This window comes from Pavona decussata, unplaced genomic scaffold (genome assembly GCF_977016875.1).
Source record: "Pavona decussata unplaced genomic scaffold, jaPavDecu1.1 SCAFFOLD_662, whole genome shotgun sequence".
NCBI lineage: Eukaryota > Metazoa > Cnidaria > Anthozoa > Scleractinia > Agariciidae > Pavona > Pavona decussata.
The window spans coordinates 18,143-43,854 of NW_028145883.1; the positions used below are offsets into that span (position 1 = coordinate 18,143).

Genomic DNA, 25,712 nt, shown 5'->3' on the forward strand with positions numbered 1-25,712 from the left:
CACTGAAAGACCTTAATTAAAGACGGATATGTTTAGTTCGATAGCGCGTAACTGAACTATAGCTACCTGAATCGCCGTATTAAATAGCTGGGTAGCTATCTCAGCAGCTCGACAGTGACTTGCGTACTCGTTGCTCGACGAAAATGTAAGGTGAGAAAAAGTAGAACATATTTTTCCCATTGAGTTGTACAAATTGTAACCGTCAAAGAGTCTGATAAAATGACCGAGTTTAAATTTAAAATTTCTCACATAATAGTTTTGGCCTTGGACTGATGTTATTTCTCCAGTCTGGTGTTGCTTTTTGTCTAGGCTACTCGCTGCCACGTTCTTTTTGTCAACTAGAAATTTAATTTATTTTTAGTTCCTTGAATGCGAAACTTCATCGATTTCTTCACTGTCACTTCCTAACCAGCGATCAGACATGTTCTATCCCAGGCGTATATTTCTAATCCTCGATCTGTTGTTTGGTTGTTTACAGCTGTTGTTTAATAGTCCGCAACATCGAAAAAGCTGCTGTTCTTATAAAATTGGCGCGAAAACAGGATGCGCTCTTCAGTTAATTTATTCCCCGCGTAAATCGTATTTCGCATAATTATGCCATTCCGCACGCCATTCCACATACCATTCCGCAAACTCTTTCCTCCTTTTACCCTCACCGATCAAAACTGACACGTAAATAGGCCTTATCACGGTTTTCGACGCCATTTTGACGAGTAGGCGGACAGGCTTGAAATAACAGTGTTTGTATGGAAATCCGATGTCAAATAATTTTCATAAAACATCGCTGCTGAAAAATTCATGAATTGGAAACTTTTAGCACTAGGAAAAGGACTTTAGGAAAAAAATCGGAGGGATGTAACTGTGCCAGAAAGCGTCCAGTCGTGTTTTGAACTTTCCATATATTTGTCTGTAAAGCGAACCAGCCGTGAACTGCTACTAAAAATAGTTCGCGGGAAAAAATACAGGAAAATGTATGGAAAGTTCAAGAATAACAATTGTCTCTCAAGTATTTTGAATCTTTTTCAGTTTTGTCAGTTAATGCGTCTTTTTCAGAAAGATTTCCAGAAAAATGTTCTAAATTCCATTCAAATGCCGAGCTTTACAAAGGAATTCGAACGCATGTTTATTTCATTCTCGGAAATAATAGTCACGCGTGACATGGATTGACTGTAACAAACGAGCACGATCATGGAAGGTGGCGGGGGTGTTCATGGTAAGTTCATGCACATTCTAGTTCAAGAATTTGTTAGTTCAAGGAAATATATTGTCTCGTACCTTGTATCTTTTGCCTCATTTCGTTTCTTAGAAGAATAAAAGGTAGTCAATTCACGGAACCAATATCTGCCAGAATACGGAACTGCATCGAGTGTTGTCACCGATGACCTAACGTAAGCTAGTAAGCTTTAGAGACTTAACTTTTTTATATTGGCCTTAATCCTTATTTGACCCACAAATGACCTGTGATGTTGAAAAAAAAAAAGAAAAAAAAAAAAAAAAAAGAAAAGAAGAAAAGAAAAAAAATGACCCCGGGCCCGGCCTTTCGCCCCGACCCCGCGTTTTACTGACACCCCTGTTATGGCCTTTTAGGGAACGGTGTGTAAAAATTCGACTTGGTGCCTGTGCGGTCCAGCAACTGTGGAATGCGTGACAGTCCATCGCGCGGTGTATAAAGGACTTCCAAGGGTATCTCACGGACAGTTAGCGACGATTGTGGAGAGGACAGTGAATCAAAAGCGCCGCTTTCCCGAGCAGGTAAGATGTCAAATAATTGCAAGGTTCAGATTACACATTGTCACGGTTTTTAGGGCTCAAATCAGTGGAGGCGCCCGTTGGGAGTTGGGGGGAGTGGGGGTATGGGTGGGCATTGGAACTAGAAGGTGGAAAAACTCGCGCACATTGAGTCCAAGGAAAAATTTCAACAAGGCTTCTGCTAAGGCCTTGTTTTCTTTGGTTCCTGTGTTTAAATGCCAATGGTTCTTTCAGGACCTAAAAAATAAAACTTATTCCCAAAACTAAAGTTGAAAAAAGAATTCAGTTGCTCAGAAGCATCAGCATCAGGCCCGGCCCTTACCCTCCGCGAAAAACAAACAAACAAACAAAAAATGGTAAGAAGAGAAAACGGTTGGTCCCTTGGAAGATTACGACTCCCCCTCTTGCTCTGAGTGTGTAGTCCTGTGTAGACAACTGTTTCGGTCTCATCAGCATGGCATAGCCATCGGGCATCCATCGAACGAGCCGAAACGTCAGGCTTGGCTGAACATCAAAAAAAAAAAAAATGAAAAGGAGCACACCTCGTCGTCATTATCATGTAGGTAGTTATTCCGGAAATTTGGTTTGAATATGGCCCGGGTTCGATTCTAGTTCTCAGTGTCATAAGAGGGCTTAGTTAATGGTTGGTTCTCGTCCTTGCTTGGAGAAATTTCTCTCCGAGTACTCCGATTTTCCCCTCTCCTCAAAAATCAAATTGAATTACAATCTACTAATAATTATAGTAAAGCACTTTATCATACGCCTCTGGCTCGGGAGGTTGCGCAAGTAATCCCTGTGATTTTGACATTGAATAAATTACTTCACTTTAAATTTAAAGTTACAAACTAAAAAAAAGGAGTGTATCGTGCTCGCTCATATTTAAATCATCATCATCATCATCATCATCATCATCATCATCATCATTTTCATTTCAGAGCAAGGGCTCTAACTCTGAGAGCTATAATCAAGCTGGAATCCTGCTAGCTAGAAGTTCTAATCTTCCAAGGGACCAGTTGCTCAGAAGCATCAGCATCAGGCCCGGCCCTTACCCTCCGCGAAAAACAAACAAACAAACAAAAAATGGTAAGAAGAGAAAACGGTTGGTCCCTTGGAAGATTACGACTCCCCCTCTTGCTCTGAGTGTGTAGTCCTGTGTAGACAACTGTTTCGGTCTCATCAGCATGGCATAGCCATCGGGCATCCATCGAACGAGCCGAAACGTCAGGCTTGGCTGAACATCAAAAAAAAAAAAAAATGAAAAGGAGCACACCTCGTCGTCATTATCATGTAGGTAGTTATTCCGGAAATTTGGTTTGAATATGGCCCGGGTTCGATTCTAGTTCTCAGTGTCATAAGAGGGCTTAGTTAATGGTTGGTTCTCGTCCTTGCTTGGAGAAATTTCTCTCCGAGTACTCCGATTTTCCCCTCTCCTCAAAAATCAAATTGAATTACAATCTACTAATAATTATAGTAAAGCACTTTATCATACGCCTCTGGCTCGGGAGGTTGCGCAAGTAATCCCTGTGATTTTGACATTGAATAAATTACTTCACTTTAAATTTAAAGTTACAAACTAAAAAAAAGGAGTGTATCGTGCTCGCTCATATTTAAATCATCATCATCATCATCATCATCATCATCATCATCATTTTCATTTCAGAGCAAGGGCTCTAACTCTGAGAGCTATAATCAAGCTGGAATCCTGCTAGCTAGAAGTTCTAATCTTCCAAGGGACCGACCGCTCTCTCCTCTTACCTTTTTCTTTTCGGGCGCGTGCACAGTGGAGGAAGGGATGTTGATGCTGGACGATTTTTTTAACCAATTGGATTTTTTAAACTTTTGTCTTGGAAATAATTTTATTTTAATTTTTAGGTCCTAAAAGAATTATTTGCATTTAAACACAGGAGCCAAACAAAACAAGGCCTTAGCAGCAGCCTTGTTGAAAAATTTCCTGTGATTTTTTTTCCACCTTCCAGTTCCATTGCCCACCCCACTACCTCCTCCCAACGCGCAACGCGCAACGCGCAACGCGCGGGGCTCCACTGATTTGAGCGCTAAAAACCGTGACAATTTGTACTGTGAAGTTTATAATTATTTGACACCTTACCTGCTTGGGAAAGCAGCAATTTTGATTCACTTTCCACTCCACAATCGTCGCTAACTGTCCTTTCTTGGCAAAATGCGAGATGCCCTTAGACGCGCGATAGACTGTCACGCATTCCAACAGTTGCTGGATTCTCTGAACTAGAGCCGCGCACACCACCAACCAAAGTCGCATAGATGTATTTACAAACGGCTCCCGACGAGGCAATAACAGTGATCGTTAGCAAGCTTCCCAGGGAAAAAAAGTTATTGAGACAGGCCAACAAAACTACTTCAAAATCCGGCCACAAACGACGTTCTGGAACGTTTTGTAGAGGAAAACTGGACCATATGGCGTGATTGACCAATTATAAAAGTAACTTTTGTACCTGACGGAAGATTATTGCAATACTCCAGTGTACTGAATTTTATCACATCCTTTGGAGGAAACAAGTCTACCGGTTGCCAAATATACCTATAGAAGCAAGTTTGGCATACATAACTATAGAAGCCAGGAATTCACTACATTTTCACAAGGATTGCAAAAAGACCGGTGAGGTTGAAATTGTTTTGTTTACCTTGTTAACAGTTGCTTTCCCATGGTACTTTGACATTGCCGATAGTTTGTTTTTACTTTGTCTACATAATCATTTGATGTACATTATGCCTTATCACTGGAATATCAAACAAATGTGCGGTTGTCTCAATCAACTGAATACTAAATCGGGCCTGAATTTGTAGCTATTTGCATTTGTCTTGGAATTTGATCGTCCTGTTTTTTTGTTTTGTTTTTTGGCGTGTGGCGTGTTCCCTTCAGAGCTTAAAAATCTCGAGATAAGAATGAACGAAGGAAGACGACAACATGCATGATATTGAGGATCTTCTTTTTAGTTTTAACGGTAAAATAATAGCGGAACGAAATAGCAATCTTGCGTCATGTACACGTGCGTGGTACTGTAGATATCTGCTCGGCGCGGCGTTGAATGACATATTTCACGGCTTGAACTACACGTCTCCTGTTTTCCACGAGTGTTAACATAATAATATTTTCAATCAAAAGGGATTGTAGCTTTGAGTACAAGACTGTTTTGATTCATCCAGGATTTCGAAACAGGTTTCCATCGGTAGATTTTACAATGTGCGGTTCTGTTCGGAATCGGGATGCGTCTTGTTCGCTTCGTGGAAGGTTGAAATTCCAGAAAGTACACTTCACGTTTCCGTCTCTCGACAGGACACTTTTGTTGGGCCGCCTTAGCAATTTTTATACAGCAAACTATAAAGAATGGGCTTTAAGACCATGCTAGTTTCAACTTCAAATTACATGTACCAGTGGGCTTTTGTTGCTGTTAAAGTTAGCTAAAATTACCTTATCCGCTAAAGCGCTGTAATAAGGGTAATTGTAACAGCCAAAAAGAAGCAGTTTTCAACAGCTTTCTCAATATAATTTAGTGATTCAGGGAGATCAAGAGTTCTGTTATGAGTTAACCAAAGTACATCGATAGATGTTATTGCGTTGATCTGAACGAGCGAAAAGAAAATGCATAATTGCGTTCGACGTTAGGAGAACGCTTCGTAATCTTTGGGGATCCTGTGGTCGATGGGACACCTGTGCATGTCAGGCGTGAAGATTCGAGATTTTTGGTTTACTTGGACGGGCGATGTTGAAAATCTGCGCCATTTTGAATAATTATTAAGCGCGCGCACGAATTTTAAGCCCAATAGCCGGCCAAAGAAATTGCAGGCTCACCTGGTGGACATACGCACACAACTGTTTTTATGCGCAAGCGAGCGCAAGCAACTATACCTTCAATCTCGTCCCCAGAGCCCGCGCACGTTTAAGGCCAGCGGTGGCCACACGTCCACGAGCTCTCAATCTCGTACGCAGAGTCCTCAGGCTTTTTGGTCAGCGGGGCGGCGCCAGGAGAGACTCTGGGATAATGGAATTTCTTATCCCAGAAAACGTGGGATTCCGGTCTTTGTGCGCATGCTTAAGATTAAAGCGGAAGTCAAATGCCCCAAAATGGCAGCCGCGTTGCCTGAAGGTTTTATCGGGCCTTGAAAGTGTTCGAGAAAGCCAAAATTGATTTTACACGCGATCAAAAGGAACTGGATTTTTTCCCGTAAGAGCGGATCAAAGCAACTGGATTTTTTTTCATGTAAGAGCGAGCGAAAGGTGGACTTAATTCGACGTTGCTACAACAGACAAGTAACATATTTCTTTATTACTGTTTATACTTACAAATAAAAAGGAACCATCACTTCTTCTCTCACAGAACTGAGCAGCTGACTGTGTATTAAATTTATGTTCAAATTACCTTCTCCCTTTCCCTTAACAGTTTATTTACAAATGGGATTCAATGAACACATACATGTTACCATTTGAAAATTATTTAAATCACCTCTTAATATAAGTAATATTTACTGTTGTAAATTAAGTTTTTTTTCGTCTCAAAATTTTTTAATTTTATTAGACTGAATTGTGTGCACGCTTTTCTTAAAGTGAATTTAAGAATGTCATATGTGTTCGAATGCAAGCTTAAGTACAATTTCAACATCAGCATATTTAATACATGCCCAGATACTGATACATGCCATGAATTCAAGAGCAGCTGTGAATTTTTTTTTCTGAATAAACATTCCTTTTGCCTAGCTTTTGGCAAAACTGATAGAGAGTGCTCACATATTGCATGCTTCTAGTGCTGTAGAGTTGCTACCAGGTATACTAAGAATATGTCTAGAAATAAAATGAAGTAGTATAACAGAGATTGGATAATTGTGCCAAAAGGCTTTGAAAATAAGGATAGTGAGTTGTGTTGAGGTTTAATTAGTTAGCTATTCTGCCTAACCACAGAGTAATAATTATATATGAGAACTGTATGGAGCGTGGTAATCATACCACCTCTCATCAGTAAATTGGTTATAATGTGATTGTTGAGAGACTGTTGATATCTTCACTATGGTTAACTTCATTTAGTCAGCCAATTTCTATACCATGCATATAATCTCCTTAGTCTGTTCTTGTATACATGTAATCAAGGTAATATAATTTAAAACTATCTTATGTGAATTCTTTAATAAATTTGGGTGCAGTGTAGGAAGCACAGAGAAGGGGTCAAAAGATTGGGGAAATTATGTTTATATTAAATTGACATAAATTTTGGTGGGGCCTGACTTCATCTGGTCGTGGAGTGTACACTTTAACTAGGAGCTGAGTCAGATAGCTCAGATACTGACACACATTACCTAATGTATTCTGATTAATAAGGGCACATTACTGGTAAATTGATAATTTCTGAATGATTTGCCATTTCTTTTGAGTCGGCTCGATGGTGATGTGATTAGGTATAACACATTTAATTAGCTTTAATTGACTTCAGGCAAGGGAAGTATTATACTCAACCAACACTCTGCAGCTGAATAGTATAATATAATCTCTTCTCTGATCTTGCAGCTCTTGCTTTGACGACAGATAATCACTATTGTCAAACTCCCCAATATCCTGAATGATTGGCACAGTGTTGTGAGACCTTTGCTGAACTGTGTAAATTATACTGCGCTTGTGGGAATTTGTGGTCCCTTAATTGACAATAATGTTAGCTTAGAACTAAAACTGAAAATTGTCAAACGTGACTCTTAGTTCAAGCCTTTCCTGCGCTCTGATTGTCTATTAGGCCACAATCTAAGTCATCCAGCATATTGCATAATGTTTGTGGGACTGGACCAAGCCTAGTGAGCTGCATTGATCAAAGGTCTAGAAAAATGGAAATACACATTCAAAATAATAATTCAAAATGATATAAATTTGTCATACCATCAGTTACAAAACTGTATCTAAAGATGTTTCAAATTTCTTTTAAGCTTGTTAACAGAATAAACAATGAGGCTAGTGATGTTTCTTTAACCCATAAAATATATTGAATAGTAATTTATTAATTTTTTTTTGGTGGGGGGGGGGGGGGGGTCTAACAAGCGTTGACTGTAAAACTTTATGTTTCATCTATAATCACTCTATAATTAACAGTTTTGTTAACAAATTATACTTAAAAATTCTATATACTTGATGAGATAATGGTTACACATAATTTTATTAGTTACCCCCAACAGGGAAGAGGAAGGGAGTAAAGGACCCATTGTAATCCTTGGAATGTTCAACATATATATTTTATGGACTTGTCATTCTTTAGTAAATATTGAATGTAGTTTTTTTTGCAAGCTAGTATTGTAGTGTCTGAGAGTTTTTTCTTTTGTTTGATTATCAGTGCAAAATAACAAGTAACGATATGATTCACCAAGAAGTATAATTTTTATGCTAAAACCTGCTTGCTACCACAAATTTCTTGCCAATATTTACTACGATAATAATTACGTGAATGAATATTACATGAAGAAATGATAGAAGGGGTTGTTTTCACCAAATTATTCAGTAAAATCCATCCAAGCCAAAATAATTATACCAATTACAAGTGGAGTGTTTGATAAGGATATAATTATGATGAAAGTGGTCACTTAATTCTGCACTAGGCTGTGCAAGCATTATCTACAGGTCATATGCCACACAAACTTAGGGTACTTGGCTTCCATGTTTATGTACAACAGGTACACTTGCAGTAGAATGAAATCGAGCAGGGGCCTTCTCCTGTATCTCAATAATAGCGTCCCAATTGAACCCTTCAAGGGAAGACTTGGTGTTCTTCCTTATAACATATAGCACAGAAAGTCACACCACCGCCCATCTATTTTTTTAAAATTATAACAAATGGTACTTTAGACATGATTTCACACTTTACAACAGCATAATTGCTTTGGCCTCTCAACAGGAATATTTGTCTGCAAGGGAATCCACAGTTTTCTTGTCTCATACTTCGTCAATGGCGTATCTGCATGTTTTTTCAGATGAAGGGAAAAATAATATTTTAAAAAGGGTAGATTATTTTTACTTACATATATTAATGTACAGCACATTAACAGAGTACAGTTAAACTATCATTACCTTCAAATTTTTGCCATCTTTATTTTAAACTCAGTGTACATTATTTGTTGAGTTATATAAAAACTCCAAGCAATATATTATGTTATAACTTTTGTATATAATTTTTTAAAATTGAGGAGGCTTAATATTCATAAGCCTCATATTGATTTCTTTTACTGAGCCTCCACTCCACTACTTGAGTTTTTTTCTTTTCATTGTTTGTCTGTGTACATGTGGGAAGTAAATAAATGCAAAGATTTTAAGGTACTTCTGCATTTCGAAGTCTAGCTTCAGGCTTCAGTATTATCTACACCTGTTTTTTGACTTGTCAAGTTGGGTGGCTCTTCACTGTCACAGTATGTTGACTTTCTTGCAGAGAAGATGGTAGTAAGTAACAAACAACAAGTCTTTATTCTCAACTGCCCCTATCCTGTAAAAATAATCTTTAAATCTGTATGTACTATTACATTTGAGATTAAACCGTCATCTGAAGGTAACTAATAACAGCACGCCCTTTACACTTTTTAGGACATATAACTAATTGTTCTTATTTTGCATGGAATATGGAACAGTTAGAACAAAATCTGCCAAAATTCTCAAAACAAAATCTCTCAAAATTTAAGAAAAATGTTCAACACACCATTACCTCCGCCTCAAAGGGGCAATTTTTTTCTGAATTATTTTTCTTTGGCAAGCTGGCCATGGGCCGTGACTGACAAAAGTGAAACCTTTGCTCTCGCGTGCGGTGTTTGATCATCGTAGAGATGTCTTCAGCGTTTCCCTTGTGGCAAAACCGAAAGGGAATTAATCGAAACGGCAACCTGAGATGGACTCCACTCCACACCAGATCAGTCATCTCCAAATTTTTATCCACGACAAGGTTTATAGATGTTGAAGAACTTCTCTATTTTTCCATGATAACCGTTTCACTAGTAAATAACATGTTCGAAATATTTAGTACGTTGACGACACCAATGTCGTCTCTAATACGTTTAATGTTTCCATACTTGCGAACGGCTTCACCAATTCGTTCTCCTACCGCTTTTTCTCCCAAACTGACTGATATAATGATATTTTCCGGAAATAATTTTTTGCAACAGCGACAGTAATCAGTTTAAACTGCTCGCATTTGGCCGTGTCATTTTACCGTCGAATGACAGTAGTGGCAAACTTCCTACGATAAAACGGCTAATGTTTAGTCGGCTAGAAATTGTTTCACTGACATAATTCAAAACCCGTCTTTGAATTGGAGTCCTTCTTATTTTTGGTATGGAAAAAATAACATAAAATAACCGTGACACACACATAAAAATTACAAAACAGCTAGTTTGACATTTCAAATCTCCCTCCAAAACAAGGAAGTTGGTGGGGGGTTTCCGGTTTGGTTAACTTCCGCAAATGATCAACGGACTTCCTGTCGGTCTTCCATTGTTATGCAGACAACCAATCGAAAAAATTAAATTTTTCCATTATCCCAGAGTCTCTACTGGCGTCCACCCGCTGACCAAAAAGCCAGAGGACTCTGGGTACGAGATTGACGAGCTCTGGGCTAATCAGAAACCGGAAGCAAGTATCCTGCTTCCGGTTTAAAGGGCGATACTGCTGACCGAGAGGAAGACAGCCTCTGGTAAAGAGCATCAAAGGCCAAGAAAACGAGTGAAAAAGGAGACAACCTCCATCCCTCCCGTTTGCCAGTGATTGTCATTTATGTGAGACTTCCTTGAAAACAAAACAACCAAAACGAAGGCTGCGTAAAATCTGGGTTTGTCGGCGATTTGCCTCTCTCGACCGCGACAAAATCATTTTGCACAATTTCAGATCGTTTTAGAAAACCAAACATTTTCCATAGGCAGGGGCAAAAACATATATATAGGCTATATCGGTTAGAAACCATTTGTTGGACTATACTCATTTGGAATTAAATTAATCTTGTTTTCGCCTGTAAATGTAGTTTTTAAAACTTTAAAATGGGGGTGAATATACGCAGTCTACGCAGTATGAGATAGCCAAGTTTTTTCGTGACACCACTATGGAGGGGAATATTGGACAAAAATGTGATTGGATCGTACCGTATTGCTTTGTATTCGGTGATGCTATGAATCTACCAGTACGGTACTATGTCGTACCCGGTAGGATGTTATATCGAAACAGCGATGGTATTATATCGTACCCAGTAACACAATTAATCCTTCGACATGCTATTATATCGTACCCGATGATGATATGTCGTACCCAGTGATGCTATATCGTACCCTTATGTCGTACCCGGTGATGCAATGTCGTACCCGGTGAGACAATGTCGTACCCGGTGATCCCCGGTGATGCAATGTCGTAAACGTCCGGATGCCGGCGAACAGCATTGTCAGCGGTTTTTTTTTACGAGAAAAGGCGCGAAGTTGACATCACGTGATATGACTTGCTCTTCGCGTCGTCTGCTCCTCCATGCATAGCGTAGCTTTTAGAAAATGTCGGAGCAACCTAGCGAGAAAAATGTTCTCTACAGAACTACAGAGATTTTACGCAATGCAAGGAATGCATTGCAGCAATTAGAAAACTCGATGACTGGATCCAGCGAGGATGACCAAGTACAACCAGAAGTACAACAAGGCCCGGCTGTCGATCGTGCCTTGGAAAACTTCAGGTAATTTAGTAAACGCATATATTACATTACCGCTGGTTTTAGTTCACAGATTTCCAAACAGTTCACAGGATATCTAACTTATATCAGTATAAGATTTTGCATCGATATATTGGTTGGATTAGCCCCGTCCCGCAAGCGGTAAAACAAATAATAAAATGAGCACATCTTTATTTCAAAATGGACTTTTTTGCTTGGGAATCCATGCCAAAGCCCAACTGAATTCACAAAAAATGTTATAAGCTTATACTTTAACTGGCTCACTCGTGAGAAAATGAGAACATGTGGGTAGTTTACAGGACAGTTTAGGGGCGGGGGATGCTCGTTGTCTCGCTCAGGGGCCGGGTGTTCTGGGCAAAACGCCATTATATTTTTAAAACCATCAAAGTCTCGTTTAGAGTACGGTTGCAACATTAATTAAAAGCCACTATACCGTCAAATTTCACGTTAACCCCCCCCCCCCATAAGCCCACCCAAAACCCCCGATCAAGTTATATAAGCCCAGGGCTTTAACGTGGGATTTTACCGTATTTTTTATTCGTCTTTGTTTCAAAATGGTCTCTTTTAGGAGTAAAAAAAAAAAACTTGGGCCACGCCCAGATTGGTCTCCTTTAGGGGCTCATATCAAAATTTTCGATGAGCATCCATAGGCTTGTGAATTATTAATGGTTTTTTACTAATTTATTGATCTAACTTATTTATAAATAATTTAACTCGGTGATAACTTATGCAAGGCAAGCTATGAATTTTTCATTTATATGTACATTCTGGAACATAATGGACACATCATTCAGAGACATCTTCTGTACATGTACCGTACTTCTAGTTTCCTCCTGAATCATGATATTTCTCTTTTTTACAGAAGAGCATTTCCGGGACTCTGTTCTCGAAATGTGGCAAGAAGGCCTATATCAGCAGCCACACCAAGGCGACCTGTGGCTGAACCAAAATCCAAAAAGCCCAAACTACCGGGCTATGTGCCTGTACGGTTTACACCCCAAGAAACCTGGACCCATGATATCTGTGTCCTGGGGAAGTGTGATGAAGCGTTCACCCCAGACAGGGAAAGGATGGAAGTTTTGCTACAGGCAGGTTTGGGGAAGATGAAAGTTGTCTTCCCCGATAAGAAAGCCAGCCATTTTGATGTAGAGACCTTCCTCCACGAAAAGTTTCCAAGGCTTCAAAGTGGAGGGGGGTTTGAAGTCTTGCGGGCGGTTGGAGGTGGTGGAGGCCAAAGACCCCTTCATTTTGTTCCTCCAGGGAGAGAGGGTTATCCATTATCTCATATTAAAGAGAGGTTTCCACAAGCTGCAGTATACATCAGGCCCCTCCAAGCTGATCTTGATGAATCGCCTTTGGTTTATGAGGTATGAAATGTATAATATTTGGAATACATGGTTTTAGTAATAAGGAGCCTGTTACAAGAAGTTACATGTAGGGAAACAAACCCTGGTTCAGTGGAAACCCGATAAAAGTGCCAAGAGACCGGGAAAATGTGTTCGTTATAACAGGAGTTTGTTATAAACAAAACCCTGCTATAGCGAATTTATGGCAGACTGACGAAAATATTCATTATAACAGGGTTAATCAGTGTTATGTTACATCACTCAGCATTCAGTTTAATCTGCAATTAATACAATTTTTTTTTAAAATTAACAGTCTGTTACCATCCAGCAGAATTATTACAGGATTTTCCTCTCTGTTGATCTATTGTAGATCTGTTTTGTATTCAACTTCACTCGCCTGATGACATTTATTTGTTATATCCGGGCAAGGTCCTTTGGATTGTGTTCGTTATAACAAGAATTTCGTTATACCACGGTTCGTAACAACAAGGCTCTGCTCCATACATTTTAATTTTGCTGGGCCCAAATATATAGTTAGTTATTCCTTGGGACCCCATTACATGTAAATAGGGGCTTGTTATAGCGGGGTTCCACTGTACTTGGATTATCATGGCAGATGAAACAAAGCTGTCCCCAGAAAATTTTAAAGGTAGGGTTACTCTTCTACCAAGGCACACAACCATGCCCATTGTTTCCTCCATTATCAGTCCATGCATGGAGTTCAATTTTTGAGCAGTTGCTTTGGAAAACATTCGTAGAAGTGTAAATTTCAAGGTTTACTTATTACATGTACTTTCATGTAGCTCTAGGCCTTTTAAGTGTCAATCTACTGTAAACTGGTCCTTTTTTGAAGTGAAGTCTGGCTTTCATTGTTATACTTTAGGAGACTGACGATGGCCCTCCTGATGTGAAATGCCTGTTTTGCAGCTGCTATTTCTCATACATGAGTTTTAACTCTCACAAAGAAGAATGTCGTGATTGGTATGTATAACTTGACTGAACATCAGTAAGTTAGAGTGGAAAATTTAACCATTCCATTTAATTTCTAACTGAAATTTCTGAAATTTTGGCAGAATGAAAAGCACCTAATAGAAAGAGTCAGCTTGGCAAGGCTGTATTTCTTGCCTTCTGGGGTGTAGTCAGTTAAGAGGCAAGGGGTGAAAAAGTGCCTGGGACAGAAAAACAATGTTCTCACAACTTGCAAAGCAGTCCACTCACAACTGGTTCAGTTGTGATTTCAAAAAAAAAAAAATGGTTAACCAGAGACAAAACTCAGTACTTTAATGATTCCTGCTCACGTTAGTACTTGGAAAAAATCAATCATGTAAACCATGTTTCTACTTTTAACTTTTTTCGACAAAAAAGCTACCATTATGAAACCATTGATTTGTCTGTGTTATATTTATCCAGTTAAAGTATTACTATAACTTTTTTCATTGCATTCACAAGTTAAAAAGTGGGTGTCCATAGGATGCCTGGGATACCTGTCTGGCTAAAAGCTTGTACATTTTCAATCATTGATTCACTTGAGGGTTTTTTTGTTGTCACTAGTAAAAAGAAAAATGAAGAGAAGAGCCAATCAACGGATGATATTGGAAACCATGGAAGTGCACTTCATCAACCATTCTTGCAATTCCAACGTACTCCACAAGTGGTCATTGTAGAGGATGATCCTTTAAAAAGTAGTGCTCCTTCTGATGATGATCCTTTACAAAGTAGTGCTCCTTCTGATCAGCAAGTGGTTACAGATGCAGAAGGAACTATAGAATTGCAACACAACGCTTTGCCTCATCAGACTTCAAACGATCCACAAGATGTTACAAATACACAAGCTGTAAGTTCAGATATGTCACATCCAACAGCAACACAAGGAAGTGCTCCACCTGATCGCCCTTCTACTCCTCTGCAAGAACAGCTATCAATTGACGAACTAGTAGCAATCGGGGTGGACCACTGCAAAGCAGCGGGTTTAGACCACAACCCTGTAGAAGCACTGCGTTATTTTCAAAGTCTCTTGGTTTATGGGAGGCCCTTAGAATTGGGGAGTTCTTCTCAAAGTGTAGATGGTGCAACCAACTTCATTCTTGTAGACAGGCTTAATCTGTTGGATACTGGATTCGATGAAATAACTTCACTGATGGACAAACGAATAACATTGGAAGTACAGTTTTACAATGAGGTATTTGAAAAAAACCACTATCAAAGCTATAAAACGTCTCTTCAGATGCCATTGTCTAACAAGTCTAGCTATTGTTTTTACTGTCATTCATGTGTGCTACTCCCAAGAGAGGACTACTGTTTTGATTTTGTTTTCTTTTAACAAAAAGGTTGCATACATGTTGTATAAAAAGGGTTACATATGCAGAAATATTTTCATTACATTTCACTTGAATTTATGACAGAAAATAAAAATTGGGATTGACACAATGGGAGACAATCAAACAAAAACAATCAGTGACTTAATATAACCATTGTTTACATAATCAGAATTGCAGGGTACACCTTAAATTATTCACATAATCAGATGGTAAAACAGACCAAGCTTTTGTAGACACACATGATACAGTAGAACCCCGCTAATAAGAACCTTGAATTTAAGAACCTGTTTAGGCTACAAGTTCAAAACAGGTTCTTATTTTATCAAATAGTCAAAACTTAGTAAAATGGAATGGATAAAACTGAACAAGGCAAAATTTAAACCAAAACATGTATGTCTATAGTTGTATATATATGTTGTTTTGTTTAAGTTACAAGAGACATATACTGTCATTTTGGAGATAATTTATTCATAATTTATATAAGTGATACCCACACCTACTGAAAATGAGTCGCTTAAATTTTCTTAAGAAAATAAGAATCTACTAGCTATTTAAGAACCTGTGTAGCCTAATTTCCTGTTAAGCACCCTTTACATAAGAACCTGTTTAGCGTAACTTGGTAGAATCTAGGTTCTTATATGTGGGGTTCTACTGTATCCACACATCATAGCACTGATCAAGACAGTGACAAAGAATCTCAGTAATGTGAACTTAGTTCTTGTAATTTTTTACCAAAACATTCTAAAGAAAAATGGCCTCATTTGATCTTTCAGAAAGCCATGGATTTTGGAGGTCCAAGGAAGGAATTCTTCCTACTAATGCTGCGGGAGATCAAGGAACACTACTTTGATGAGGGACTCAAACAGCACAGTGCAGATGACTACTACAAAGTTGGATTGGTTATGGGTGAGTAATTGCTGAAAAAATGATAGCATGGTTTAATATTATGGGAATTAGTTTTACATCATATTTACTTAAGAGAAATACTTAATTCAATTTAACCTAACATTAATAGGCATAATAGAAAAAATGCAATAACTGTCAAACTGTTTTGTTACTGTACATTAATAACTAACTATATGAACATCATGGTACATTTTTAACTTGTTCCACACATAATTAATTAATTAATTAATTAATTAATTAATAATCCATACAGTAGATGCAGATGGATGATAATAAGTCTTTGTTTGGATCCTAACTGAGTGAACTCTACCACAGGTCTAAGCATTCTCCAAAATGGCAGGCTCCCACAATTTCTGAGTGAAGATCAGCTGCAAGACGTTTTTCATAGCAGTAATCCAGCACCATGTATGCTAAAACTCCGTGAGGGTTTGACAGAGCTAGGCATATTTCAGGTCAGTAAAAAAGAGTAAGTTAACACTGAACCAGTGTTTAAACAACAGTGTTGTGAAATCGATTTACATGGCAGCGCGGATGGTGATTGTTACTAGAACCACGTTGCCTTGAAAATGCTGTCGAAAGTGGAGCAACATAGTTTCATCTTATGCAATACAACATAATTGTTCTTTTTCACTTTCGATTTTGGCTCGTTTTTGTTCTTTTATTTAAACAAAAACACAAAGCAGCCCTTTCAGTACCCTAACTACTGTAATTTTAGGAAATTTAGATGAATCAGGAACATAAATTGAAAAATTTTCATTCATGCTGTAACTCTGGATAAAGTGTGCAGGGCACTAATTTCAAGGGGTGCTTATTAGTTTTTATTTTGCCCATATAAGAAAGGGCATTTTTGACTCAGCATTAATTTTTTTATGAAACTCTGTTATCTCTTACTCAGATTGTTCAGCAGCTCCCAACCTTCCTACACCTGCTACGCAAGAACCCAGCAGGTAACATCACCCTGAAAAAGCTAAAATGCTTATTAACACCAACTTTTGAGGAGGATGGATCCAATGCAAGGAAGCATGAGGGAGATGTATATGCTCTATTCCTGAAGTACATGAGGGAAGCTGCAAGTATGTTTAATGTTTACCACATAATTATATTATGTAAAGGAAACTACTGGTTGATATTCACCATCAACACAACCTTTCATGTAACAACTTCCAGGTGGCTAAAATCAGAAGCAGAGTCTTGGTTAAGTGTTAGCCTTAGTCCACATTTGAAAACCATATAGTATTAATGGTCAAGGACAAACTATTTCCAAACTTTGTGAGTGGAGGCAAGGTGTTTATATCGTTTAAGTGTGAAAACGTTCAAAATTATTGCTGGTAAAAGTTGTATCGGTTACTTTAATTGGTACCCAAAAAAAAGCATTTTTCCTTCCAATTTTTTCCTTCTCGCTTTTCCTTTCCTCTTTTTTCCCTTTCTTTTCTTGCTATTTATTCAGCTATTTATACACTTTGTGACAACTGGAAAAGTTTTGAGCCAACCTTTTAAGGAACCTAAGAAATGAATCTGGAAGAATGTTGGCCTGGGTGTGAGCCAAAATTTTACAGAAAAGCAATAATCTATCCATTCTGCATCAGCTACTTGTCAAAGTAACCTTACAACGTGCAAACTGAGGATGTCACAATGGCTTTGACGTGTGAAAGCCCAAAGCCCAGAAATATTGGGGTTTAGCTTGTTAAGGGTTAGAGTAACTCCTCAAGATAACAGTGGTAACTATAATACAGAAACCTGAGTTATCAGTGGAATAAACAATTTAACTCCCAGTCTTATTTCAATTGAAATTTAGGTGGAAGAAGAGGTGATATTACACTTTCTCACATTCTGCAATTTGTCACGGGTGATGGTGAGGAGCCTGTGCTTGGCTACAAGATGAATCCATCCATCCATTTTGTCCTTCCAGGCAGAGGCTTTTTGCCCATGGCTAATACATGCATAAACTGCCTAAAGATTCCAAGAGGGAGTCATGATATACCCCTTCCTTCTGAAGAGGATTTGTTTGATCTATATGATTGTGCATTTTTAAATTCCTATTTCGGAGCAGTCTAATCTTTTGCTCCTCTGTTGCACATTTATTCTACCTCATGTATTGAAATTGTGATATTATTTCATTTGTTACCAATTGAATATGGGACAAAAATGTCAAAATTGGTTTGGAGTGATGCCACACTGCCATCCTTATTGTGATTTGATACTATTATGTACCAATAATGTGTTGTTCCAGAAAACATCCATACCCCCCCATGGAAAGTTTTTGGTTTGAGTCTCCCCCCACCACCATCACTACTTTCCTTTAAAAGTTTTGGCTTTTAAGATCTGCCTCCCCCCCATGAATTTCCAATGACCTACCTTAGAGTGGGTATGAATATTGTCTGGAACTGTACAATATTGAGTATGATTCAAGCATGACAGATATTGTCAGATTATGTCAATGATTTAGAGTGATGTCACACTTTGTCATCCTAAGGACTTGCAGTCATGCTCCCCAGAGTATTCTTCCCATTTAAATTTGCCTTGAAAAGTCCCTGACAAATAGCCAACATCTTTGGAGATTTTGAGGTCATGCATGCTGCTATTTGGTAGGATCTTCTATCTTTGCCATTAAAACCCTGTGGATAAGGTTAAAGGATGTTTATTAATTCAATAAATTTAATTTAATACATTAATTCACTAAATACTTGTACAACATTTTAGGACAGCTAGTATGCTTTAGAATAAAGCATCATGCATAGTTAAATATTGATGTCTGATTAGTAACTTGGTAGTCAAAATTAAAGTTTGTTATCATTATTATTGCATGAGTGTTCTTGTGATTGAGTGTGAATAAGCTTAACTTGCAAAATACTAAAGATAGTGAATACTGTACTACCAGTCCCGGCAGTGAGGGGGGGGGGGGGGGAACTCCTATATAAAAGTGACGGGGGTGCTCATCGTACCCTTTAGGGGTAAAAAATGCAGTTTTGGTACCTCTTAGGGTGTTCAGCCTCAAAAGGTCCACAGCGGGAGCTTTCATGGTAACTTTTAGGGTATTGAGCCGAAAAATATGACAGGATTTAGGAGCTATTTTCACAGTCCACTTTAGGAGTGCAGAGAACAAATCAACTCTATCGCTATCAAAAATTACCAAAATGACAGTTTATTTTAAAATGTGTTGTTTTAGAATTGCCATGCCCACAAAACGAGCACCCCCGTCACTTTTATATGGAAGTCCCACTCCCCCCGGGCTACCAGTGCCATTTAACTGGTAAAAAAACTTGCAAGGAATCAAAGAATACCAGTACATTGTAAACGTAAGAGCTGTGTTGTCTCAGTCTCGACAGGTTGACAAGATACAATCATTGGTTTGAGTTATAATATTTATTGGATATTTTTATTGCATACCGCGGTATTGCTAAAAAATTATCCTATTAAAACAAAACATTGTACTTTAAAAAAATGACGGCAATAACTACTGTAAAAATTCAGTTCATTATACAGGGATGCCACTTAATGTTGGGAGTAACTATTTTGCCCGGTATGGTTATGGTTGTATCCTTTCGGTGACAAATAAGCAAGTGCGTATGTAAAGATCTATCCCATATCCATCATCAGGTGACAGTGGGTTTACTTGTTCCTGCAGACCTTCAAAATCCCTATCTGATAATGGGTTTGGTATGTCTGGGACAACTACTGCTGCAGCTGAATCTGTTTCAGGCAGTGGTCCTCCACAGTCTATCCCATACTGACTCCAGTCCTGAAAAGATCAAGGTTGATTGAATTTAAATTAACATATCCTGAGGTACACGTGGAACTAACCGCTGATCAATGACATGTCAATAAGTGTTAATTGGTAATTGATTGGTAATAACCTGATTAGATAATAACCAAAGGGCGCTAATCCATGACTTGAGTATGTGGATTTAAGAACCTTCAACCGTCAACTAGGTAGCCCAGCCCCTCTCTCCTCGCCAGGGGCTTCTCTGATAGTCAAGAATCAATCAAAGCCTGGGGGCGAGAGAGATTAAGCGAGTAGAGCCTGGGGAGAGAAAATCAAAGCGTGTGGGGGACACTGGGAAGGGAAAAGGAAAGAAGGGAAGCCAACCCTAACTCCTTCCCATCGTACCCCGATTTTTTATTTTTCCTCTTTCTCACCATTTCTCCACTGAATAAGCCTCTGCAAAGAAAGGTATTCTTGTTTGCTGAGGTGACTGGGCAATTGGTGCCCACACCTCCCTGACAGAATTTGCTTCTGATATTGAATAGACCATACCATACCTGAAGCAATAATTCTTCTTGTAACCTCCTTGCAGCATAATCTGAGCTTCTTTCCACTTGTGCCAGCCCACTGATCCAAAGCTGATTTGGTGTTCGATTTTGTGCTGTCCTTATGGCATGATTGTTCCATGATGCTATGAAATTCTTAAGGTGCTCATTTATTCGTGGTTTGAAAATGTAATGCAAACAAAATAGGTGAATGTTACTTGACAAATCTAAATGACCAGATTCTTCTAGATACTGAAAAACCGAATAGTAAATGTAGAGACATCCTACAAATACATCCCGCCACAAGCGTTCAATCCTCTGATTATGTACACTCGGTCCGGTTATAAAACTACCTCGATCTGGTCCCCTAGATGGGTGATTGAACATGTACCAGGCGACTTCCACATTCTCCACACCATGGTCTCCCCTTATCCTAGAAGGAAGCCCATGAACAGCAACTGCTTGTAAAAATTCTGAAAGTACTGTGTTTGCTTTGTTATTTCCATTGCATGACAAGAACATTATTTTCCTTGAATAACCATCAATACATCCATGCACAACAAATCGCCACCTAAAATTATAAATACAAAATTAAAATTAAATTATTAATTGTACATTGTCCACATTATGTTCTCTTATCTTCTCACCCTTAATTTTTTTCATTATGTAGTACTGTATAAACTTCATACCATTTACTGATGGTTTTTTAGCTTTGGTTTATTATTTTTTAACTTTTATAATCCTAGTTAGGTAGATAGATAGTTAGTTGATAATGATAATCTAAGTAGCTGATGGAAAAACCGTGTATAATTAACAATTATTCCACGAGCGCACGTTGAATATGAGATGATAGATAGGTAACAAGGCGCATAGTACCGAATAATTGTTTTATCAAAAACAATCACGCAATATTGCTAGATCTTACTGATTTCGCTGTGCAAGAACAACCAGCAGACAATTTAATGGTCTCCATTCTCAGCCATGGTATAATGGCTCATATACCATGGCCGCTAAGCCAATCAAATCCCTTGAATTGCATTATACAATCATTCAGTTTTTAATAAATAAAGTTATCCTATCCTATCCTGATGGTCGAAAGGTACATGTACTGCACAACCAGAAATCCAGAGTGAAAAATCCACTCCAAGTTAATTTCTTGAAATTTTGTCACACAGGCAGAGCTCTCAAGTTAAAATAAATATAAAGGCGAGAATCTTTTTGACACACAGTGAAGCTGTTTCTCTTCCGGGGTGGGGGGGCGGGGGGAATGGGTCCGGGGGGAATTATCGAACATGCAACACCAGACACCAGAAACGACTTAAAATATACATTATAAATAAGTTATTTTCAGCATTTTCAACCTCTCGTAGGAGGCTGCAACCCCCTTAACCCTCCCCCTGGATCTGCCTTTGCTTAGAAGTGTTTTCCTTTATTCTGAGCAGCAATATGTGCCTTTGACAATAGCTATTCATATGCCCAATTTTCCCTTTTTTCCTTAATGGGAGACAATTTTGTTAGCATGCTATAAAGTATAGAAGCATGCCACCCCACAGGGATAGGGTTAGCGTATATAGGTCAGGGTAAGCGTATGGCATAAATGTGGTAGTGCCCCCCCCCCCCCCCCCGCGGGCTTACCCTGGGATTATGGGCTGACCTACCTTATCAGTTTATGATTACCATCCATGTGCCACAATGACATTGGTGCTCTCACACTGTAGGATCGTCTGTGAGTCACACGAAGTTGAAGGGCTCTCACAACAGTGCCCTCCGGATCAGTCCTTCTCATCGCCTCTCTAACACGATTTTCCTGCACTTTATATCCTCGAGATAAGAGATGACCTCGCATGCTTTTGTAGCCAGAATTAGGAAAGTCATGCAAGACATTTTTGATAACATCGTCCAACTCTTCATCTGTAATACTAGCATATGTATTACGAACAGACATCCCATTTTCTTCAAGCCGTCTATAAACTGTTTTCACACTTACGCAAAGCATTTCAGCTATATCAGTTACCTTGAACCCATTCTGAAGTAAATACTCCAGCCGTTCACTGGGAATATCGAATCTTGGTCTTCCCTTGCAACCTGTTTTTACCACTGGAGGTGAGTCTGTTAAACCATCATCGCTATCTTTGTCAATTGTCGATAGCATCCGTGCTGCCTCAAGCAAATTCCTAAGAAGTGAGTCTTCTAAAGTTCCTCCTACCCTCAACAGCAGAGCACAAACCCAGTCAATCTTGTATCTTGCAAAGTCGATGTTGTTGCTACACTCTGTACTTTCTAACTTATTTATAACATCACTCAACACTGCTCTGATGTTTACGCTAACCAGCTGAAAGGGTGACTGATGTTGACCTTCCATATTTTGGTGATAAATCAAAATTTGCTTGTTCTACCGCCAAAAAAAAAAAAAAAATGGCCGCCTACGAAAATTTCACGTGATCTGTCAAAGCAAAATAAACCCGCTGACCATAGTGTTTGCCGGCATCTACGATGGAGCATCAGCTCTGGATACGACATTGCATCACCGGGTACGACATTGCATCACCGGGTACGACATAAGGGTACGATATAGCATCACTGGGTACGACATATCATCATCGGGTACGATATAATAGCATGTCGAAGGATTAATTGTGTTACTGGGTACGATATAATACCATCGCTGTTTCGATATAACATCCTACCGGGTACGACATAGTACCGTACTGGTAGATTCATAGCATCACCGAATACAAAGCAATACGGTACGATCCAATCACATTTTTGTCCAATATTCCCCTCCATACTCGGTGGCCATTGCGCCAAATGACCCGTTGTGGTCACAAAGCAAATAAACCGAGTCATTCTGCTCGATGGCCATTGCGCCAAATGAAAAGTGACAAAAGTCAAATGGTTACCGGGCTGATAAGTGGTGATTGTAGTTCACAAGATCATGATACGGCTTTGACAAGTTATTCTTCTGAGAAAATTGAAAATCATAGTGTAACTATTTCTGAAAATGTTGAAGTTCGTTAAAGAAAAGAGTGAATTGTCAGAGGAAAAGGGACAGGGAACCATCTCGCGTTCCTGTTAAAATAATTCTAAAGGCACTAAGTAATACGAAGTCTAGGAATAGAATCAAGTCTTTTGTAAGACAACGTCTTCCAGACAGTTCTTTTATCACTAATTTATGTAGAAATTACAACACCTGGAAATTCTGGTATACCAATGATCATTATTATAGTAAATTTGTTTTTTACATGAACATACAGAAAAGAAAATTTACAACAACAGATAACTATTCTACATGTAACTGTAGACAAACACATATCCGTGTGGCAGATTTAGTGAATTCTGGTGGAAAAAGCTTTCCTCAAACTCATAATGATAACTCAAAATTAAATGGAGGTATGTCTCCTGAGAATGCAGTTAGTCATGATTTACCATGGGATTGTTTAACTGAAAGGCTTCGTCTCATAGGACTTATACCACATGATGTAGGTGGATTTGGGGATTGTTTCTTTAAATCAGTTTCGCACCAACTGTATAGGACTGCTGACTTGCATCTTGAAATTCGTATGGCTGGAATTGGCCATTTACAGAGTTACCCAGAATTGTATATTGAAAGCATTTCTAATGATCACTGGAATAACTATATTCAACAAATGTCAAAACAAGGCACATGGTGTGATAACATCATAATGCAAGCTGTGGCCAATGCATACAACTGTGTCATTCATATCACACAGTCTAATATAAATTCACCTGAAAGTACAATCTTAACTCCTGTTGCTGATCAGGATGGACGAAAGACAATATTTATTGGATATATTAACGAGTTGCATTATGTTTCAACATTGACTGACAAAAACAGTAGATATAAAAACAAACTCACATGCATAAAGAGAAAATTATCAGAAACCAATGAAAACAGACATGGTAGACTTCTTAAGCACAGAAATTACATGAAAAGAGTCAAATATACAGAAACAGCTAATGAAAGGGCAAGCAGACTTGAAGATAAGAGAGGCACTTATAGAAAAACAATGTCTGAAGAAACTGCTGAAAAGCGAAAAGAGAGACTTAAAAATAAGAGAGACACTTATAGAAAGAGAGTGTCTGAAGAAACTGTTGAAAAGCAAAAAGAGAGACTAAAAAGTTACAAAGACTCTTATAGAAAAAGAACGTCTGAAGAAACTGTTGAAAAGCGAAAAGAGAGACTTGCAAATAGGAGAGCCAGTTATAAAAGGTCTCAAACAATTTCTGCAGGACAAAAAGAGAGCTCTGCTGGTCCAGTTCACGAACAAAAACATGCACAAAATAACATGAACGATTTTCATAAGTCCAATCAGTATTCAGTTTGCCAATGCACTGTCTGTTTTGAAGCATGGCCATTGAAATCCAGTCCAAGGAAGGTTATCACTACCAGTGTCAGAGGTGCATACGAGATAAACGACAACCAAAAAAGTTTTCTAAGGAAAATGACATGGTGCCATCATTAGTACCTTTACAACTGCAGGGGTTAACCCAAGTAGAAGAAATGCTTATTGCACGTGCACTTCCTGTTATGCGAGTTTACATAAAACCTGGTGGACAAAGGGGCTATTCAGGCCACTGTATCAATTTGCCTCAGGATATAGCTGAACTAGCACATTCTCTGCCTAGATACCCAAAAGATCTATCTGTTATTGTTGTTAAGATGAAAGGTAAAGAGAATAGTTTTAAAGATGTGATAGTGCGAAGGCAAAATGTAGCTGATGCACTACTAGCAATGACTCGTTAATAATAACTCACACTACAAGGACATAACCATCAATCAAAATTCTTTAAATTCTTTACCAGAACATGGTGTTCCACATGGTCTTCTCTCGGTTGAAACAGAGAATATAGATTTGGATGCCACATGTGAACCTGACTTAGGTCCTCAAAATGAAGATGACATTGTTTATAATGAGGGTACTGAAATGAGTAGTTTTCTGCCTATTCCAGAGTGTCAGCAGCAAGAAATAGAAGCTGTGCGCCAACAATTGTCTAATGATTCTAATCACTTGCCCTGGCCAACAGTTGGCAGTGAACCATTAAACGAGTATGTAACTCCTTTTTTAGCAACAATGGCTTTCCTAACATTATTCCACTTAATTTGTGAATTTCATATTAAACTTTCTTGAAACTATTCCATTTACTATTTTTCATGTTACTGTTAGAAAAATTAGTCTCACTCATTTAGTATCTGAACTACATTGTAAATGAGTAGATTCTCATGTTTTAATTATTGCATTCTACCTTGTGACTAATCAAGTTAGTATCATCCAGGGCCCAGTTGTTCAAAAGACGATTACTGCTAACCCACGATTAAAGCTTAATCAAAGATTCAATCTCTTTTCAAAAGCTAATTATAAGCTGCACATGAAGTCAAATCGAAAAATAAAACTAAAGAGCAAGAATCCTTAAGAAAATCTCTTTTGGTTATTAAT

General features: G+C 38.5%; 3 protein-coding genes and 1 pseudogene across 5 annotated transcripts in view; 3 read left to right on the top strand and 1 right to left on the bottom strand.

Moving 5' to 3' along the window:
- LOC146449065 (uncharacterized) overlaps window positions 1–25,712 on the top strand; it is a 60,543-nt gene that overhangs the window by 6,959 nt on the left and 27,872 nt on the right. The gene's annotated exons all lie outside the window — the stretch shown is intronic.
- LOC146449066 (uncharacterized) lies at window positions 10,833–18,812 on the top strand. Of its 3 annotated transcripts, XM_085102035.1 has the most exons (9): window positions 10,833–11,441; window positions 12,301–12,805; window positions 13,668–13,765; window positions 14,336–14,450; window positions 14,484–14,963; window positions 15,876–16,008; window positions 16,324–16,460; window positions 16,904–17,081; window positions 17,804–18,812. In XM_085102035.1, the coding sequence occupies exons 1-9, from the start codon at window positions 11,266–11,268 to the stop codon at window positions 18,061–18,063; spliced, it is 2,082 nt and encodes a 693-aa protein (XP_084958161.1). In that variant the 5' UTR covers window positions 10,833–11,265; the 3' UTR covers window positions 18,064–18,812. The 3 variants fall into 3 exon arrangements, with proteins under 3 accessions (XP_084958161.1, XP_084958162.1, XP_084958160.1); XM_085102036.1 differs by having other exon boundaries at window positions 14,336–14,963; window positions 16,904–17,092; window positions 17,866–18,812; XM_085102034.1 differs by having other exon boundaries at window positions 14,336–14,963.
- LOC146449067 (uncharacterized) lies at window positions 18,674–23,040 on the bottom strand. Its single transcript, XM_085102037.1, has 3 exons — window positions 21,915–23,040; window positions 20,269–20,827; window positions 18,674–19,747 (listed from the first exon to the last, which is right to left on the bottom strand). The coding sequence occupies exons 1-3, from the start codon at window positions 22,616–22,618 to the stop codon at window positions 19,535–19,537; spliced, it is 1,476 nt and encodes a 491-aa protein (XP_084958163.1). The 5' UTR covers window positions 22,619–23,040; the 3' UTR covers window positions 18,674–19,534.
- LOC146449068 (uncharacterized) lies at window positions 22,750–25,406 on the top strand (annotated as a pseudogene).

Bases quoted from the DNA above. Each gene is read 5' to 3' on its own strand.
- LOC146449066 (XM_085102034.1), top strand. From the start codon at position 11,266: ATGTCGGAGCAACCTAGCGAGAAAAATGTTCTCTACAGAACTACAGAG. The intron at 12,806-13,667 runs GTATGAAATGTA...GTTATACTTTAG, and splicing joins AATCGCCTTTGGTTTATGAG to GAGACTGACGATGGCCCTCC. The intron at 17,082-17,803 runs GTATGTTTAATG...ATTGAAATTTAG, and splicing joins GTACATGAGGGAAGCTGCAA to GTGGAAGAAGAGGTGATATT.
- LOC146449067 (XM_085102037.1), bottom strand. From the start codon at position 22,618: ATGGAAGGTCAACATCAGTCACCCTTTCAGCTGGTTAGCGTAAACATC. The intron at 20,828-21,914 runs GTAGGTCAGCCC...TTATAATTTTAG, and splicing joins GGTAATCATAAACTGATAAG to GTGGCGATTTGTTGTGCATG. The intron at 19,748-20,268 runs GTATGGTATGGT...TGATCTTTTCAG, and splicing joins AAGAAGAATTATTGCTTCAG to GACTGGAGTCAGTATGGGAT.